Here is a 20033-nt window from a genome sequence, read left to right on the forward strand (position 1 = left end):
TAGGGCGTGTGCGCTCGCCAGACAGACAGAGAGAGACAGAGAGATAGAAAGTGAGAAATCACCCCCCAAGGGGGATGGCCACGCCGCAATCTCTTCTCCTCCACTCTCCTCTCAGGATCTTGGGCATGCACGCACACACGCCCGGCGTGAGTTTAAGCCACCGGGTCCGGGATGCAAACCGTGGTCGACTACGTGGGAGTCCAGCGACATAGCCATTATGCTAACTGCTGGTCCCAAAATCTCTACCTTTTAAAACTATCTCACTGGTGATTAAGTTAGAACATGTAAATTTGGGGGCTGGGGACACATTCAGACCAGCATACTTTTAGATTATAAATTAAAGCTTTAATTTTCACTAATTTTTAATTAATAAATTATGCTTTCCCCATCTGCTGTGTTTCCTAAAAATGTATTTTTCTGCACATTGTTTCTTTAAATATAATAAGCATTGTTGTTATGAAGTTTGTGAAAAATAATACTAAGATTTAAAGTCTTAGATCTCAGACCAGCAGATGGCATAATGGTTATGTCACTGGACTCCCATGTAGTTGACCACAGGCCGAGTCCTGGACCCAGCAGCTTAAAACTCACGCTGGACGTGTGTGAGTGTATGCCAAAAACCCCTAGAGGAGACTGGAGAAGGGATTGCGACATGGCCTTCCCCCTGTGAAGTGATTTCTCTTTCTATCTCTCTGGAGGGCACATATGCCCTATAGCAAAAATCTCTCTAAATAAGTAAAGTTTCAGATCTCTGTACTATGTTTTGTTTCTCCTGTTTATGGCTCAGGTGTCTTATTTGACTATAGTAGATGCCCCAAATGAAGGTTTCTGCTACTAAAATGTAATTGCATCAGCCAAAGAAAGAAAAATACTGAATTACTTTTGCCTTTACTTTTGCTTTGGCGATTCCTCATGTTTTCATAGTCATTTGATACTCTTGAGAAGATTATTTGAAGTACTGTTTCTTTTAGTTTTATTAGGGGACTAGTTAGTGCAAGTCATCTGTCTACCATTATAAGTAAAAAAAAATCTTATCAAGCTTTACTAGGCTTTAATTTAATTCAGATTTCCATTTCTTCTTTTAGATCCGCTCAGCTTATTTTGAGTTCATTTCTGCTTTGTGCCAGCGCATTCCACAACTGATGAAAGAGGAGGCATCCAAAGTGAGCCCGTCAGTCCTGCTTAGCATTGATGATAGTGATCCTGTTGTTTGCCCTGCTCTCTGGGAAGCTGTGCTCTATACACTTACAACTGTTGAGGTACGGAAGACGTACATTTGGTACATTGCTTCCTTAACCACTAGGCTTGTCCTTGAATCTTATTTTTACGATGATATGTAGTTTTATCCTTCTTTAAATTATTTTTTTTACTTTAGAATTATTTAATTTTATTTATCATTATTATTATTATTATTATTTAATTTGCTATAGGGCATGTGCGTTCACCACAGAAAGACAGAAAGTGAGAAAACAAGATGCCAGGTCTGGGACAGAACCTTGGTCAGCCATGTGGGAGATCAGTGCCTTAACCTCCAGGCTACCTTGGAGTTTTAGAGGGCCATTTTTATAGTGATTCTTTAAGTTAAAAAGTTATTTCTGATTAATATTGTCCTATAAACATGTAGAACACATGATTTTTCTCTGTAATATATTTATAACTTAAAGAGTTTTGGTTTTTAATGGTAGTAAGAGATTTTAGACTCTTTAGGTGACATATTTGATTTTTATTTATAAGAGCTTATATGTCTTCTTAATTGGGAAAAGTGTAAATCTAATTATTATTATAATCTTTGTTTTTTTGGTTAGGACTGTTGGCTTCATGTAAATGCAAAAAAAAGTGTGTTTCCCAAGCTGTCGACTGTGGTTCGTGAAGGTGGTCGGGGTCTAGCTACTGTCATATATCCTTATCTTCTGCCTTTTATCAGCAAACTCCCTCAGTCCATTACAGATCCGAAGTCAGATTTCTTCAAAACTTTCCTCAACTCTCTAGTTGCAGGGTAAGAAACGAAAATGCTTGTTAAATAATTCTAACCAGCTTTAAAGTAAAAAAAAAAGATATATATATATATATTTTTTACATATTCTTTGGGGCTTTGGGTTCTGCAAACAGATTTGAGACATCAAAGAGAAAATAATATATGCCGCTATTGTAACGAGGTTCAAACTCATCTTTAATTCTTTTATTGATCTAGGCAGTTTTTATAGCTATACCTATTGAATCTGTTCAGTGAATTATTTTTTACAGAATTATTTCTTTAATTTTATTTGCTATTATTATTATTTTAATTTTTTTTTTTTTTTTGATTTGACCAGACAAGAGACAGAAAGAGAAAATGAGAAAGCAAGCTGCCAGGTCTGGAACTCAAACCGCAGTTGCCATGTTGTAATCTAGCATCCCAGCACCACACCACCTGCTGGCCCCTGTTCAGTGAATATTTTATTTTATTTAAATTTATAAATTTATTCCATGAGTGAGAGAGACAGAAAATGAGAAAGAGAGAGAGAAATACATTACCTCAAATAGAGTCCCAATGCCATGATCATCTCCAGCCTCAGCTAGCCCAGATCACAGGTACATGCATGCCTGACATACTCTCGGAGGTCCCCGGATGAAAGCCAGCAAACTTCCCATGTGGGTCTGCCTCACACAATGCTGCATCATTTCACTGCTGAACAAACTGTCTGCCCCTTAAATTTATTTTATTTTATTTTTATTTATTTATTTATTTTTTAAGTTAGCTATAGGGAGTCTGTACTCACTGCAGGAAGACAGAGAGATAGAGTGAAAAATCACCCACCAGGGGAGTGGCCATGCCATAATCCCTTCACCTCTATTCTTTTCTCGGCTCTTTGGGCACGCATGACTGGTGTGATTTTTTTTTTTCAAGCCACTGAATCTGGGACTCAAGGTACATTGTCAACTATATGGGATCCAGCTGCCTTAATCACCATGTCACATGACTGGCCTGATATTTTAATTTTTCATACTCTTATTATCAAATCAAAGATACAGAAGGAACCAGCAGTTAGTGTAATGGCTATGTTGCTGGACTCCCACGTAGTCAACTGCAGTTTGCGTCCCGGACCCGGTGGCTTAAAACTCACACCTGGTGCATGTGCGTGTGTGCCCAAGATCCCGAGAGGAGAATGGAGGAGAAGGGATTGTGGCATGACCATCCCCCCATCCCCCCTGGGAAGTGATTTCTTGCTTTCTGTCTCTATGTCTCTGTCTGTCTGGCGAGTGCACGGTCCCTATAGCGAAAAACTCTCCAAAAAAAAAAAACAAAAAACAAAACCAAACCAAAGATACAGAGGTAGACCAGACACCACAATAGATATCTAAGCTTACCTTGAAGGAGAATAGTGATTTTCACAATATTAAGTATAGCAAAAGATCGCCCATGTTTTATAGTAGTTCTACTTTGTCCAATAAACATATTATACTTTTAAAGATTCTTCTTTAAAGAAGCGTATTCTTATTTTTGAGAGAGAGAGAGACTGGTGCCGATAGACTGTCATCATGCTGCAGTCCTTCCCGTAACTTCCCAGTCTACCGGAATCATGAATGTGCTGATGTGTTCGGGTTGATGTATACCCAAACCTGGGCCTCCAGTGTGGTTTCAGTATCTTGCTGCAGCTCTCTACTGCTTGCAACACCTCAGCAGGGTCTAAATACTTAATATTTAAAGCAAGAGAGATTCTTTTATTGTCATTATTTTATTTCTTATTTAACTTCTTCAGATTGCTCGATTGTTTATAAAACACTTTAAAAGTTTTAAGAAAATTGGGACCAGCAGATGGCGTAATGGCTATGCCACTGGACTCCCATGTAGTCAGGTGTGGTTTGAGTCCCGGACCCAGTGGCTTAAACTTACGCCAGGCATGTGTGCAAGTGTGCCCAAAATCCCGAGAGGAGAATGAATGAGAAGGGATTGTGGTGTGGCCATCCCCCCTGGGGGGTGATTTCTCGCTTTCTCTCTCTCTGTCTCTCTCTGTCTGTCTGGCGAGCGCACATGCCCTATAGCAAAAACCTCTCCAAAAAAAAAAAAAGCAAATTACTCTCTGTAGTGTCAGTAGCCTTATCCGATCAATTGAAGGTCCCAGTAGAATGAAAGACTGACTTTCTCTGAACAAGAGGAAATTCTGCAGCTTGAACTTCATGGTCAGCCATGTGAGATCCAGCTGCTTTCACCATGGGGCCATGGGCTGGCACAAGCCAGTTTTTTTTAATGTTGTTAAATATAAATACCCTAATGCCCAAAAAAAGCCAGTGAATTTTTTTCTCTGCCAGAGTGTGTGTCTTCTAGTGAGAGAGAACAGAAAGGGAAAAGGAGAAACCCCCCCCAAACAGGAAGTGGTCATTCCACAATCTCTTTTTCTCCACTACTCCATCCTGTCAGGGTTTGGGACACATAATGCACACACACTTCGTGTGTTTTTCAATTCACCAGGAGCTGGGATTCGAACAGCGTTATTGGCCATGTGTTATCTCGCTCCCTTAAACACAGGCCAGAGGGAGACCTGCCAGTGTAATTTTTAAAACTTACATAAAGTCAAATATTACAGCTTTTTAAGTTCACACTTAAAAAATTATTTTGGTGCATTTGTTAAACTTAAAAGGTGTATAGCCTTGTTAATGATAATAATTATTTTAAACTATTATTATTATTATTATTAATATTTTCAGGTAGATTAGTTCATGAATAGAAAATAAATCTCTTTTCTTTATTCTTTTAAATTTGCTGAGGAGATACTGTTGGGGGCGGTGATACAGCACCCTTGGGGGTATGGTCACACTGCCTCCATTTTCCTCCACTCCTCTCGGTATTTTAGACATGTATGCATATGTGGCTAGTATGTTTTCCAATCCTCCAGATCCAGGTCTCTAGCTGTGTAGTTGGTCATGTGGCATCCAGCATTTTAATTACCACGCTACCAGTTGGCCCAGTACCTCTGTCCTTTTTCTTTTTCCTTATCCATGATAGAATGCATGCATGCTCACATGAGTGTATGGAAGAGAGAGAGATATGAGCACCCTTTATAGGTCCGCTCTTGGACACTCTCATTCCTCTAGTTAGTCTTCCAGCCTGTTGGATCTTGCCTGATAGTGCATACCCAGTGTGTTTCAGCCTGAGTGGGCTGGGAATTTGAACCATGGTTGCCATGGCTTCTTGTCAGCACCACAGTTCCACAGTACCACAGAGCCAGCACAGAAAATAAATATCTCTTATTGTTTGCTGATACATTTGAAAATGTTTGCTTTTTCTCACAATTTTTCCAAATTTACATTCTCATCAGGATATATGCATTTTGGTTGGTTATTGCTAGTTTTTAGTTAAGAATTCCAATCATTTATTAAAATTTAATTTATTCCATGAAAGATGGAGGAAGGGAGGGAGAGAGGGAGGGACAGATGTATGACAGACAACAGAGGTCTTATGCTACAGTCAGCCAGAGCTTCATTCAGCCAGGGTTGCTGATACAGCACCTGGTGTGTACATGGAGAACTTGGAACATGAACCTGGGACCTCTGCGTGTCTTCCGTATCATGAAGTATTGTGTTACTGCTATTCCACTGCAGCTGGCCAAGGTTTTTATTGTATTTTAATTTTTGCCATAGGGCACATTGGTTTGCTAGAGAGACAAGAGAGAGGGAAAGTGAGAAATCACCTACCAGCTGGGATGGTCACACTGCAATCTTGTCTCCATTCTTTTCTCAGGATTTCTTACATGGCCTATTTGTCATGCCCCTGGTTTCAGGGCTTGAACTGTGCAGTCAGCCATGTGATATCCTGTGCCTTAGCCACCACAACACCTGCTAGCCTGCCAGTTATTATTTATTTTTTGTTTACATTAATTACTGTACGTCTTTACAGTGTACAACCTGATTTTTCCCAGGATGAATACAGTGTCTATTAGTCAAGTCAAAGACATTATCATATGTATTAGCAAGATTTTTTTTTTGAGAGTAATTTTTGCCATAGGATGCATATGCTCATCAGAGAGATAGAGTGAGATAGAGACAGAAAGTGAGAAATCACCCTTCAGGGGGATGGCCACATTGTAATTACTTCTCCATTCTCCTCGCAGGATCTTGGGCATGCACACACATGCTCCCAGTATAGTTTTAAGCCATCAGGTATGGGACTTGAACCATGGTCAGCCACATGGGAGTCTAACCATGTAACCACTACACCATTTGCTGGCTCAAAAAGATTTTAGTTTTTAAAAAATCCTCTTTTGGTATGATACCTCTTTTGGATCTTTATTTTGGTTATGCTGAGTTCCTATTTTCTTCTGCATGAAAGTATAATTTTCATTTCTTCTGCATGAAAGTGTAATTCATACTTACATTTGTTATTTCTTAGGCTGTCAACGGAGAGAATCAAAACCAGCTTTTCAGAGTGCTCAGCAGTAATATCTGCTTTTTTTGAATGCTTCCGTTTTATAATGCAACAAAACTTAGGTGAGGAAGAGATTGAACAGATGCTCGTCAATGATCAGGTATTTATTATGTAGGCTTATCTATGGAGTTTGCCTAGAATTAGGGCAGAAAAACAAAAAAAACTTAAATTTAATTCCAGAAAATGCAAATAAAACTGGGTTATTTGTTATTGATGAAGAATCTTGAGTTCTGAGGTAAAATATGTTTTTCAGTTATTAAATATGAAATTCATATTTTACAAATGTATTGTTTAAATTATTTCTCCTGAAAGTTGAATGTTTATATTTTTTACCTTCTTTTCTAGTTGATCCCTTTAATTGATACAGTTCTCGAAGAGCCAAGATTGCAACATGGGCAGCTATTTAACCATTTAGCAGAAACTCTAAGTTCCTGGGAAGCCAAAGCAGACATGGAAAAAGATGATAAAACAGCACACAACTTGGAGAATGTACTGCTAAATTTCTGGGAAAAGCTGTCAGAAATCTGTGTTAAGAAAATCAATGAGCCAGAAGCAGATGTTAAGTCTGTTTTGGGTGTATCTAATCTATTACAGGTTCTTCAGAAGTCAAATAAAAAAAAAAATGGGAAGGTTAGATTTGCTGATGAGATACCAGGAAATAATATAAAGAGCGAGAAATGTGGATCCTCGGAGGGGGAGAACAGTGAAAACTCTGAATTAATGACTGAATCTTTCACTCATAATTCTTCAAACCTGTTATCTCCTCTAAGGAAAAAGCCTTTGGAAGACTTAGTCTGTAAACTTGCAGAGATGAGTTTTAATTATGTCAGTGAACAAAAGTCAGAGCAGCATCTAAGGTTTCTTTCTACTCTGCTTGACTCCTTCTCTTCAAGCCATGTCTTTAAGATGCTCCTTGGTGATGAAAAACACAGTACTATTAAAGCCAAATCTCCTGAAATAGCCAAACTTGCACAAAAAAATCCTGCAGTGCAGTTTTTGTACCGGAAACTAATAGGCTGGCTAAATGAAGATCAAAGGAAGGATGCTGGTTTCCTGGTAGACATTTTATACAGTGCCCTCCGTTGCTGTGACAGCGATGTGGAAAGAAAAGATGTATTGGATGATCTAACCAAGGTATCATTTTTGTATATCTTTTAAAACCATGTGACTGGAAAAGGCCTGCATAGGGGTTAATTTTGTATTGTTTCTTGACTAACAATTTATAGTCAAAGTTAAAGGCAAGCAATGTATTCTTTGTTTTTGTAAATAATTATTTAATTTTATTCATTCATTCACTTATTTTAATCTGACCAAAAAGAAAGAGAGAGAGGGGAAATGAGAAAGCAAGTCACCAGGTCCAAGACTCATACCATGGTCGGCCATGTGGGAGTGTTCTCCATCTTAACCACCACGCCATCTGCTGGTCCCAAGGCAAGCAGTATATTCTTGATCGTGACTTGGAAAGTGTCTAAGGCTGCTAGGTAGCTCTTCTTGAATACCAGGGTGACAAAAGCGTGGTAATAAGAGGGTGAGATATTTCAGTCCATTCTTTTAACAGATGAACTTAAAACAGTTTCGGTTCTGGGGCCTCTAGGTGATGTGGTGGTTAAGGCAGCTGGATCCCACATGGCTGATTACCTAGTTCAAGTCCTGGACCTGGCAGCTTGAAAAGCACACCATGTATGTGTCTTCTCAAAATTCAAGAAGATAATGGAGGAAAAAGGATTGCAGCATAGCCATCCCTGCGGGAGGGCTCTTTCTCACTTTCTGTCTCTCTCCATATTTCTGTCTCTGGTGAGCTTACATGCCCTATCATAAATTTTAAAAAATTACTTTCATTTCTGTATTGGTTACATGGGGACTTCATGTACTTTTAGTTCTGCTGTTCATTCTAGCTAATTGTTTCTAACTCTTTTTCTTCTTTCAGGTGGACCTGAAATGTAACTCACTTCTTCAGGTTATTGAAAAGGTATCTTAGAGATTTTTCTTCTTTGCATTTTGTGTTAATTGGCAGAGAAAAATTAAAACCACAGTTATATTCGCTCCTTGAATATGGTCAAGTAGTCAGGTATCCATGTTAGAGGGCTTATTATTTTAACTCTCTGCCCATAATTTGGGAAAATAGTTGATATTTGAATTTCTAAAGTATTTTTTTTGTGATTAGGAATATCAGAAGAATGAACAGGCTCTGAAAAATTTGGGATTTTGTTTTTTAGCAAGTTACTAAGGGAGAATTAAACATTTTATTATCTTTTAATTAAAGCTATAGCTTTGTACTGTTACTAGTTTTTCTTCTGCAGAAATGGATTGAGTGGTTTGGCTAGAACACATTAGTGAATTTAGTTATTCTACTCTGGAATAATAGGCTGATAAATATCTCCCAGCCTTTGTGTGATTGCCAATTGACTGAATAAAAAATAAACAGCGAGTATAAATGAAGGGCCAGCAGGTGGTGTGGCGGTTAAGGTACGAGATCCCACATGGCCGACTCCACGGTTAAGTCCTGGACACAGTTTGAAAATCATTCTGTGTACATGCATGTGCATGTGCATGCCTAGAATCCCAAGAAGAGAATGGAGGAGAGGAATTTTGGTGTGGCCATCCCTCTAGGGGGTGATTTCTCACTTTCCCCCTTTCTCTGTCTCTCCAGCAAGCACTTGTGCACTATGGCAAAAATATTTTTAAAAAATTTAAAAAGCAGGACCAGCAGTTAGTGTAATGGCTATGTCGCTGGACTCCCACGTAGTCGACCGCGGTTCGAGTCCCGGACCCGGTGGCTTAAACTCACGCCGGACACGTGTGCATGCGTGCCCAAGATCCCGAGAGGAGAATGGAGGAGAAGGGATTGCGGCGTGGCCATCCCCCTGGGGGGTGATTTCCTGCTTTCTATCTCTCTGTCTCTCTCTGTCTGGTGAGCGCACGCGCCCTATAGCAAAAACCTCTCCAAAAAAAAAAAAAATTTAAAAAGCAAAAAAAGAGTAAAGAATTTAGAAATTTGAAAACTTGCTTAAATATTTCTTCTTAATGAGGATTTAAGTGATATAATGAATAAGTTTCTAACTATGAAAATAATGTTACAACTAACTACTTAAAAATTATTACTCTTTTAAAGCATTTAAACATTTTAAAATTTTACACAGATTACACTTTTGATGTTATGAGTTTATTTTTTCTGTTTTAAAACTTATAATAAAAAACAAACAAAACATTTACCATCTTGGGGCAAGTTGGTGGTGTGGTGATTATGGCGACTGAATGCCACCTGGCCAACTGCGTGGGTCAAGTTTCAGATCTGGTAGCGTGAAAAACGTGCTGGCCATGTGTGCATGTATGTCCAAAATCCTGAAAGGATAAGTGGAGGAGTAGAGATTGCAGTGTGACCATTCCCCAAGGAGGATGCTTTCTCATTTTCTTTCTCTTTCTCTCTCACTCTCTTTCCTTGTTCTTCTCTGGTGAATGCATGCACCCTTTAGCAAATTTTAAGAAATATATTGTCATCTTCATCATTTCTAGATTTATAGTTCAGTAACGTAAAATCTATTCAAGTTATTGTACAGCCCATATCCAGAACTTTATCATCTTGCAGAACTGAAACTGTATCCATTTTCCGTAAAGTTTATTTTTACAAAATAAATGCAGAATTTTAATTTATTTTAAATGAGAAACATAACTTATCAGGCTCACCATTTGCATTAATTTACTCAGTGCCTTCTTCCTCTGTAGGCAAGCTACATGAAAAACCAAATTATAGAATGCTCCAAGGTAGCATGGTGGTTAAGGCACTGAACTCCCACATGGCTGACTGCAGTTTGAGTTCTGGATTTCATGGCTTGACAATCATGCTGGGTGCATGTGCATGTGCACCCAATATCCTGAAAGGAGTGTGGAGGAGAGATTGCAGCCTGCCATCCCTGTGGGAGAGGGTGATTTCTTATTTTCTTTCTCACTGTCTCTGAGGAATGCATGCGCCCTGTGTCCAAAACTTAAAAAAAAAGAAAAAAAGAAAGCTCCACAATCAAAGCAGGGGTTATTAATGATTTGATACTAGTAAATTGATATATCCATTTTCAATTTAGGAGTATACCTGCCAGGTAGCTCAGATCCTTGTACCCATTGGAAAATGCCCTGGGTACATGTTACTTGCCAGTGTTTGCCTCCTATGCTTCCGTGACTCACTAGTCTCCCCATCTCCTTATAGCTACATAAATTCTTTCTTTTTTTTATAAGCTATTTTTTTAAAGAATTATTTTATTTAGCTTTATTTATTTATTTATTTATTTTAATTTGACTAGAGAGGGACAGAAAGAGAGAGAGAGAGAAAAAAAACAAGCCACCAGGTCCAGGATTTGAACCGTGGTTGGCCATGTGGGAATCCAGCGGCCTTAACCACCACACTACCTGGCAGACCCCGCTCCATAAATTCTTTCATTCCTTATATTAATACATTGAGATGCTGAGCTTTAATGTTTTTGCTAACTCAAGAAACATTTTATTCAGAAATTTATATTCTCTACCAGCATTCTACAGATTGGTTTTATTTGGTAAATTATTATAAGAAAAGCCAGTGTTGTTGTCATCTAAATTCTAAAGTTTTTTTTTTTATTTTTTTAATTTATTTTTTTATTGTGGAACTTAATACATTTTGAGCAGATCCCTAACATCAGCTTTAAATAATTAAATAAAAATAAGAAAGAAAACCAGAATGTTGGGTCAGAATAGGACCTTACTGATTTTCTTTTTCAGCTTTTAAATTAAGAGATAGATACAGAATGGTTAAGAGATTTGTTTTAGGTCATAGAGTTCATTCAGTTTAGTAGTGGACTAAAATATAGGTTCTGGCTACCAACGCATTTTTTAAAAGGTTAAGCAGTTTTTCACTACCCAATCTGCACTTGGTTTCTTTTGTTTTTTTTTTCCAGATTGCTTTGAAATGAACCAAGTTGCAAATACCTTTCTTCTCAGCCCTTAAAGCAAAAGAAGCTCTGGGAACATGGATCAGCATGCTTTTTGGGGTGGATTTTTAGAAATTTTCTTTTTCTTGCTTCCCCACTCCATGAAAATAAACGTTGTTGTTGTCAGATACCTGGCCCCAGTAAAACTCAATTTCAGGGAATTTGGGGAAATAAGTCCCATTTTTTATATTGAAGTAATTTATATTTATTACACATTAATTGGTCCTTAATTTTGGCAAAATTAATGAACAAAATTGTAACAGCTATAGAACATTAATAAATCTGTCTTCCAAGTTTATCCATTCAATATTCATTGAACATATCTGCAGTGTTGATAGCAGGTATCAAGGAAGTTTAAGACAGTCTCTGCCCTTGAGGAATTTACAATCTGATTGGAAAGACAAGATACAAACAGATGAAACATTTAAATCATTATACAATCCAGTAAGTGCTTTAGAAACTCAGAGAAAAGCAGTGATCATTACGGGCTGCAGTGGATGGGAGGGACTTCCTAAAGCAGATGGCATTTGTACTGATATTTGAAGCATGGATGGGTTTTTGATAAGAGGGGGAATATTTATGGTTGGGAAGATAGATAACATGAGCAAGGCCTGGAAGTGAACATGAGCCAGGCTTGTCACAGGGTAGCAAGAGTGCTGAGCACAGGGAAGTACCAGTGTTCCTAGAACTTCAAGGAGGAAGAGGAGTGATCTTTGGGACATAAAATTTTATGACATAAAATCTTACTTCTAATCTTTGTTTTAATTTTATGGTTTTAGGCATGTTCTAGTTCAGATAAACATACTTTAGTGACTCCTTGGCTAAAAGGCGATATCCTTGGCGAGAAATTAGTAACCTGGGCACGTTGTCTTTGTAATAAGGATTCAGAATTGACAGTATCTTCAGAATCTTACTTCTCAGAAAAATGGACTCTTCTAAGCTTGGTATTATCCCAACATGTTAAAAATGGTAGGAGAAACAAGACTTTTGTTTTCTGGTAGTGGGTAATCCTTTTCCCTTTTGGGGGGATTCCATGCTGCACAGTTTGTATATTATTGGTTGAGAGTAACAGTGCTTAACAATATTAATTGATATTTTCAAATATCTTAATTTTTATATAAACACTCTAAATGTTTATTAATCTTTTTAGTATGGCTTAGAAAATATTGTACTGTTTTTAGTTTTATATTCTAAATTATATTCTATATTCTTGTGAATGGGGCAGTCGCTCACTTTAATTTTATAGACTGTTACTGATTTTTACTTAATTTAAAACTGCTTTTTTACCCCAAGACTTTATTTATATATATACTGACATACACATAGACATATAAATAAATGAGAGAATAGATTTATTGGTTGATATAATTTAATGTAATACTTAAGAAAAACACATGAAAGGGTTTACCTGGTTATTGAAATTAAAATTAAAATTTTAGACTACTCCATTAATATTTTTTATTTTTTATCTCTGAACTTTTCTTCTTTAGATTACTTGATTGGAGAAGTATATGTTGAAAGAATTATTGTTACACTTCATGAACCTTTATTGAAAATAGAGGAGTTGTCAGAAGCTGAAAATAGTAACTCATCGGTGTCTTACGTCTGTGATGTGGCCTATAGAATGGGGCAGTCGCTCACTTTAATTTTATAGACTGTTACTGATTTTTACTTAATTTAAAACTGCTTTTTTACCCCAAGACTTTATTTATATATATACTGACATACACATAGACATATAAATAAATGAGAGAATAGATTTATTGGTTGATATAATTTAATGTAATACTTAAGAAAAACACATGAAAGGGTTTACCTGGTTATTGAAATTAAAATTAAAATTTTAGACTACTCCATTAATATTTTTTATTTTTTATCTCTGAACTTTTCTTCTTTAGATTACTTGATTGGAGAAGTATATGTTGAAAGAATTATTGTTACACTTCATGAACCTTTATTGAAAATAGAGGAGTTGTCAGAAGCTGAAAATAGTAACTCATCGGTGTCTTACGTCTGTGATGTGGCCTATAGCTATTTCAGTTCAGCGAATGGATGTTCGCTCATGCCTTCATCGGAAGATTTATTATTAACTCTCTTTCAGTTATGTGCTAAGAGCAAAGAAAAAACACATTTGCCAGGTAATACTGTACTACTCAGTTATTTTTTTGAGACTCTCTGGCTCTGACCTTCATAGTGAGTGTTAGTGCCCAGGCTTTATTAATTGAATCATAATATATTTGAAAGCTTAAAGCATGTAAGTAAAGGACTACATACGCTTTTACACTTTCAGCTTTAGAAACTAGATTAAAGACAGTAGATGTTGTGTCTAAAGTTCTTATTTAATACAAAAGGAACATAACAACTGAGTTAGAATCTTAGCTCCCCCATTCAGGTGTCCTGGCAAGTTGCTTAATTCTTGGTGCCTTGGTTTTCTCATTCATATGACAGGAATAATATCATCTCATTATTTTAGTTAAAAAAATAATATTCGTGTATATTAAAATGAAATTGACATTGTCCTTCTAAAGACTACATTTTTGCCTTATGTTAATTCAGACTAATTTATGAAAGGAACATAAAAAATACTGATAGAACCCTCCCCTCCAACACTTCCGTTAATACTGACTTTTCTGTTTGGAAAAGGTATAATAATTCTTTTCACATATCCAAAAGGACAGCCCTTTAATAAGTAAGCTCAGAGCAGGAAAAAGCTTACTTTTAAAATCCTACCACTTTACATTTACATGGCACAAGTAAGCTTGTATTATTATATGTTTGACAATGGTCACTTTAGTTTAGCAATTGAATTTTATATTGTGTTTTTATTTTAATATGCTATCTCAAAAGTCTCACATCTGTAGTGAGTTCTTTTAGAGCTTTTATACTGATTAGAGTTAATTCAGTGAGATTACAGATTCCTGTTGATACTTGATTTTAGATTTTCTTATCTGTAAGCTGAAAAATACTTGGCTCTCTGGTGTGAATTTATTGGTCCATCAAACTGCCAATACATATAAACAGAGTACCTTCTTACGTTTGTCTGCTCTGTGGCTGAAGAACCAAGTTCAGTCTTCTTCTTTGGACATCAAAAGGTAATTCTTGTGCTCATTTGTAGTATTTCTTTTATGCTCAATCATTGTCTTTAAATAAGATTCTCTGATTAGTGTGAGTGCCTATGAAAATGACTTGTTATAAAAGAAATCTACAGAACTGTAAGAGAAGATCTGGCAAATGGATTTTTCCCAAAGCATTTTGTTTTCATAGATACTCATTTAAATTATCAGTTAAGAATGATTTTTTTGTGACATCTTCTGGGTCCTTCCTGATTTGTGTCTAATGTGCTGTTACTAGCCTGTGTCACGACTGGCATAGATGTGTTCATAACTTCTCATGGCCACCACACACTTTGATCATTCTTAGTTGTTTATTTTTAAAGTGTTGAATTACAGATACATTTTACATCTCATGCCTAAGTCCATATAATTTGCTTGGAAAAGAGAGACTGGATCTAGAGGATATTAGAGTTGGGTCAGATAATCACGTTTCTTTTCACGGGATGAGAGAGTTAATGGGCCATCCAGGTGGTGTGGTGGTTAATGTGACTGGATCCCACATGACCAGCTGTATTGTTGGAGTCTTGGACTTGGCAGCTTGAAAAACATGCTGGGTGTGTGTGCATGCTTGCCCACAATCCCATGAAGAGAATAGAGAAGGGACTGCGGCATGGCCATTCCCTTGAGGAGTGATTTCTTACTTCCCTTTCTCGCTCTTTCACTCTGGCAGGTGCATGTGCTTATGGCAGAAATCTAAAAAAAAGAAAAAACTAATAAGTAATAGAAAATTGAAAAAAAATAGCATTATTTCAGAATTATCTGAAATACGTCAGGTCCCTTCATTCTGCGATAGGAGGAATCTTTAGAAAGTTTTTGAAAACAAACAAGCAAACAAACAGAATTAAAGTGTTGACCTTTTCTTGGTACAAAAAAAGCTTTGCAATCCATATGTAGTTTTTCATTATATGGATTTTCCACAGATTTTTTGAGAACCCCTTGTAGAAGAAGCAACATTTGATTTTAAATCATAAATGCTGAATTTTGTACCCTATTTGACTGTGTATGTCAGGGTGAGAGAGTCGCTTCTATTTTTATTTTATGTATTTTTGTTTAGGTAATCTATTAGACCATATCTAATGCATACCTTGATGTTCAAGCTGGGCAGTGTAATTGCACCAGTTAAGCCCTTTACTTTATCTTCAGTCTTCAGGTCCTCTTATCTGCTGTTGGTGATTTACTAAACGCACTTCTAGAGAGTGAAGACACTTGTCTTATGGGAGTTTATATTGAAAGTGTAATGCCAAACAACAGCGAATGGGAAAAGATGAGACAGTCTCTTCCTATTCAGGTATGCTTGGATTAGAGAGTGCATGTATCATGAAGTTTGGATTTTATGCATACTTGAGTATTTTCATTTTATTTTGGGAAAGAAAAAAATAATAAATGAGCATCTAGCTTTGTCTTTATGTTTCTGAACACTCCTGTTGGCTATTTGCTTTCTGTAAGATGTCATTTGACGCTTCATGCTACAAAGGTAAATAAGAGCTAGTTCTGTCCTCAAAGAGTCTTAAAGAAAAATCCATGCTGATCATTTTCTGTAGTAGAAACCAAATTTCTCTGTTTCTGTGATTTTACTAATAAACTAGATATGCTAATAACCATTTTTGTTTCTTGTCTGAATTGTATGGGTAGTAAGTAATTTTGAATATCTGGTGATTTTTTTTTTGTATGTAATTTAGTATGTTCTTTTTACAGTGGTTATATCGACCTCTTTTAGAGGGAAGATTGAGTTTGAATTACGAGTGTTTCAAAACAGATTTTAAAGAACAAGATACAAAGATACTTCCCAGCCATTTGTGTACTTCAGCATTACTGAGCAAAATGATCTTAGTTGCACTGAAAAAGGAAATAGTCCTAGAAAATAATGAGCTTGAGAAAATAAGTAAGTATATATAAACATTCAGATATAATATGTGAATAAGTATAACTTCGAAATAATTGTGATTATACTGCATTTTAAATCTTTTAGTTTTTGCTATAGTACCATACACTTCCCAGAGAGAGAAAGAGAAATCACCCACCGTGTGGCTGGTCATGTCACAATTCCTTCTTCTCCGTTCTCTCAGGATTTAGGGCATGTATGCTTACAAGCCCAATGTTGATTTTTTTTTTTTTTTTTTTTTTGGGGGGATTTTGTTCCGGTGCCCTGGGCATTGATTTTTTTTTTTTTTTTTTTTTTGAGAGGTATTTGCTACGGGTGCATGTGCTCGCCAGAGAGACAGAGAGACAGAAAGCAAGAAATCATTCCCTGGGGCGATGGCCATGCCACAAATCCCTTCTCCTCCATTCTCCTCTCGGGATCTTCAGCATGCACGCACACGCGCCCGGTGTGAGTTTAAGCCACTGGGTCCAGGACTTGAACCGCGGTCAACTACATGGGAGTTTAGCGACATAGCCATTACGCTAACTGCTGATCCTGTCCCAATGTTGATTTTTAAGCTGCCATATCTGGGACTTGAACTGCAGAATTGGCCACGTGGGATCCAGCCATCTTAACTTCTGCACCGCCTGTTGACTCTGAATTTTAAACCTTTATTTCAAGAATCTTTAGCTTTCCTTGAATTATTTTAGTGATGGGAGATTGAAATTAAGTGATGAATGTTAAACTGAACATTGGAAATATACCGAAATCTTCAGATAATCTTGTTAGCTGTTGAACCTAATTTAGTATAAGGTCAGTGACATCAGTATAAGCAGCTCCTATAGCATAAACCTTAAAGAAAATGGATTAGTCAGACTTTGGTATTTTATCAAAGATTCTGAATTTTCCATTTTTTTTAAACCTCTATACCTTGTTTTCATGCTATTTTAATTATTTTCCTGACAAGTAGAGGTTCAAATGTTGAATCCCAAGAGAACTTAAGACCTCTCAAATTTCCTCATTCTAGGAAATGGCTTAGAATTGTAGATAGGGTGATTTGTACGAGATGGTACAAATCAGGTTTGTATAAATTAAAGGTTTGTATAAATTCTATGTCGATCTTGTTTATAAGCTCTTAGCTATATTACATTGATCACACAATGAAAGTCTTCAAGCGTAGAGCTGGGAGTTAGAGTAATAACTTTCGCACTAATTGATTTTTGTTCATTGTGTTACTAATTATAAATTGGAAATGTTATTTATTTAATATTCTCATTAACAATTACTATTATTATTTTTATTATCTTGACTTGATTAAAGTTGCTAGTATATAAGGGTAGGACTGAATTAAGAATTAAATCAATCCTTAAGGCTTCTGATTCTAAAATGTATACATCCCTTTTTCACAGGGAATTGTGACTATTTATTTAGAAACCTGTAATATGCAAGATTTGAATTAGACCAGTCTGTTGTTGAGGCCCTGGCCTGTTTTCACTGTATTGTGCTATCTTCTATTTCTTACTACATTGGCATAAACTTCTCACCTCAGGTGTTGAGTCCATTGGTTGTTTTACCTGCATGCATCTTCTTAACAATTGTGCCAAAATAGTGGGAAGACTCTTTTGGTATCTCCTGTAACTTATGTCTTTGTCACATTCTCTTAATTTTAATTTTTTTGTATAGGGCATGTACACTTTCCAGAGACAGAGGGAAAGACAGAAAGCAAGATGACCCTGCTACAATTTCTTCTCTATTCTCTTGTCAAGATTTTGGGCATGCACACACATACATCCAGCATGTTTCTCAAACCATGGCATCTGGGACTTAAACTGTGTATTTGGACACATGGGATCCAGTGCCTTAGCCACCAACCACTTTTTGGGCCACATTGTTTTTTTTTTTTTTTTGGTTTGTTTTTGTTTTGGTTTTTGTTTTTAAGTTTTCCTACAGGACATGTGCCCTCTCTGGGGAGAAGAGGAGAGGGAAAGTAAGAAATCACCTCTAGGGAAGATGGCCACTTCACAATCCTTTCTCTTCTATTTTCCTCTTTGGGTTTTGGGTACTCATACATACATGCTTGGAGTTATGCAGTAGAGAAGTGAGAATAGTTGAAGGATTTGTTCACAAAGTACTGTTAATAATTTGGTGCTGTCCATTCTGTTAGTTGCAGAACTGCTCTATTCCCTGCAGTGGTGTGAAGAATTAGACAATCCACCTATTTTTCTAACTGGATTTTGTGAAATGCTTCAGAAAATGAATATCACATATGATAATTTATGTGTACTGCTTGGTAGTACTTCTGGACTTCTGCAGCTGTTATTTGATAGGTAAGAATTCCTTTCAGTTTCCCTTTTTTAAAATGACTGTTTTACTTGTTTCTGGCCTTGTCTTCCTGTAAAATGTAACCTTCATGATGATGTTTCTGTCAGAATATTTTGTTAATTCTTATACTTGATTGAATCATCTGAGGGAGGTATTTGGATTTTGTCTTGTTGAACTGATAAATATGTCCTAGGGGAAGACAGTATTGAAATAAATAGAAGCTCGTAGAAGTTGTTTTAATTTGTCCACTGTGACCCATTTTGCTAATGCTCTCAAATTGAATCTTCACATGTTATACGTGTGTCTTGACTTTATAACCAAAAAGCCTTCTCCTCTAGATGAGGAAAATAGGTATGAAAATGGAGTCTTCGTGAGTCATAGCAGTTAGGTGTTTAGCTCATTGAAATTACTGGGTCAAACTGCTTTTTCTTTAATAATTTATCCTTTTCTGTAGCATTTGAAGCATGCATTGCAGTACCAGAGAACTCAGGCTTCCTTTGAAATCCCACAGAACATGCTAACACTCACAACTTTCCTCAGTGGGTTATCTCCTTGGTTCCTCAAAGCATCCTAGGTATGCTCTGGGAGATATCCTTTTCCCAGCTGCAGCCTTTGATTGCAAGTCTAATTTGGTTTTTTTTTGAGAGTTTTTTTTTTTTTTTTTTTTTGCTACAGGGCACATGTGCTTGCCAGAAAGAGACAGAGAGACAGAATGCAAGAAATCACCCCCCGAAGCCCCCGGACTCAGTTGCTTAAAATTCATGCTGGGTGCATGTGAATGTGTGCCCAAAACCCTGATAGAATGGAAGAGAAGGTATTGTGGTGTGGCCATCCCATGGGTGGTGATTTCTTACCTTCTGTTTCTCTGTCTCTGTAGTGAGAGCACGTGCCCCATAGTAAAACTCTCTCCAAAAACTAACAACAAAAGTCTAAATTCTGAATCCTTTGGGTAATAATGGCAATTGTTTGGGTGTAAAGTCCTATGTAAATTGATAGCCTCACAAGGTGATTACTTAATTCAGTGAAATGAATCTATGTAGCCAGTCTTTAAACATCTTATAAGTACACTTACAAAATGGAATATAATATACATTTTTTTCCATCTTTCTTAGATCCAGGCAAAATGGCACACTTTGGTCTCTTATTATTGCTAAGTTGATCCTTTCCCGAAGCATTTCATCTGATGAAGTAAAACCACATTATAAGAGAAAAGAAAGGTATTCTTGTTTTAAACTATTTTTACTTTGTAATTTATACTTAAACAAATAGCATTTCATAAGCTTGTTTGGTTTTCTTTATAAATCTTACTGGTACAGATTTTTTCCCCTCTTCTCCAACACTCTTCTTCCATTACTTTATTTGCTGTATGGAAATGGTAGGGA

General features: G+C 36.7%; 1 protein-coding gene across 1 annotated transcript in view; it reads left to right on the forward strand.

Annotated features, from left to right (window-relative positions):
* LTN1 (listerin E3 ubiquitin protein ligase 1) overlaps positions 1–20033 on the forward strand; it is an 87460-nt gene that overhangs the window by 27957 nt on the left and 39470 nt on the right. The window contains exons 11-20 of the mRNA XM_006163268.3: positions 6368–6503; positions 6749–7537; positions 8331–8372; positions 12135–12324; positions 13254–13493; positions 14294–14447; positions 15612–15756; positions 16164–16350; positions 18494–18656; positions 19764–19868. Of these exons, the coding sequence (XP_006163330.2) occupies positions 6368–6503; positions 6749–7537; positions 8331–8372; positions 12135–12324; positions 13254–13493; positions 14294–14447; positions 15612–15756; positions 16164–16350; positions 18494–18656; positions 19764–19868 (2151 nt within the window). The remainder of the gene's footprint in view (positions 1–6367; positions 6504–6748; positions 7538–8330; positions 8373–12134; positions 12325–13253; positions 13494–14293; positions 14448–15611; positions 15757–16163; positions 16351–18493; positions 18657–19763; positions 19869–20033) is intronic.

This window comes from Tupaia chinensis, unplaced genomic scaffold (genome assembly GCF_000334495.1).
Source record: "Tupaia chinensis unplaced genomic scaffold, TupChi_1.0 Scaffold141724_1, whole genome shotgun sequence".
NCBI lineage: Eukaryota > Metazoa > Chordata > Mammalia > Scandentia > Tupaiidae > Tupaia > Tupaia belangeri.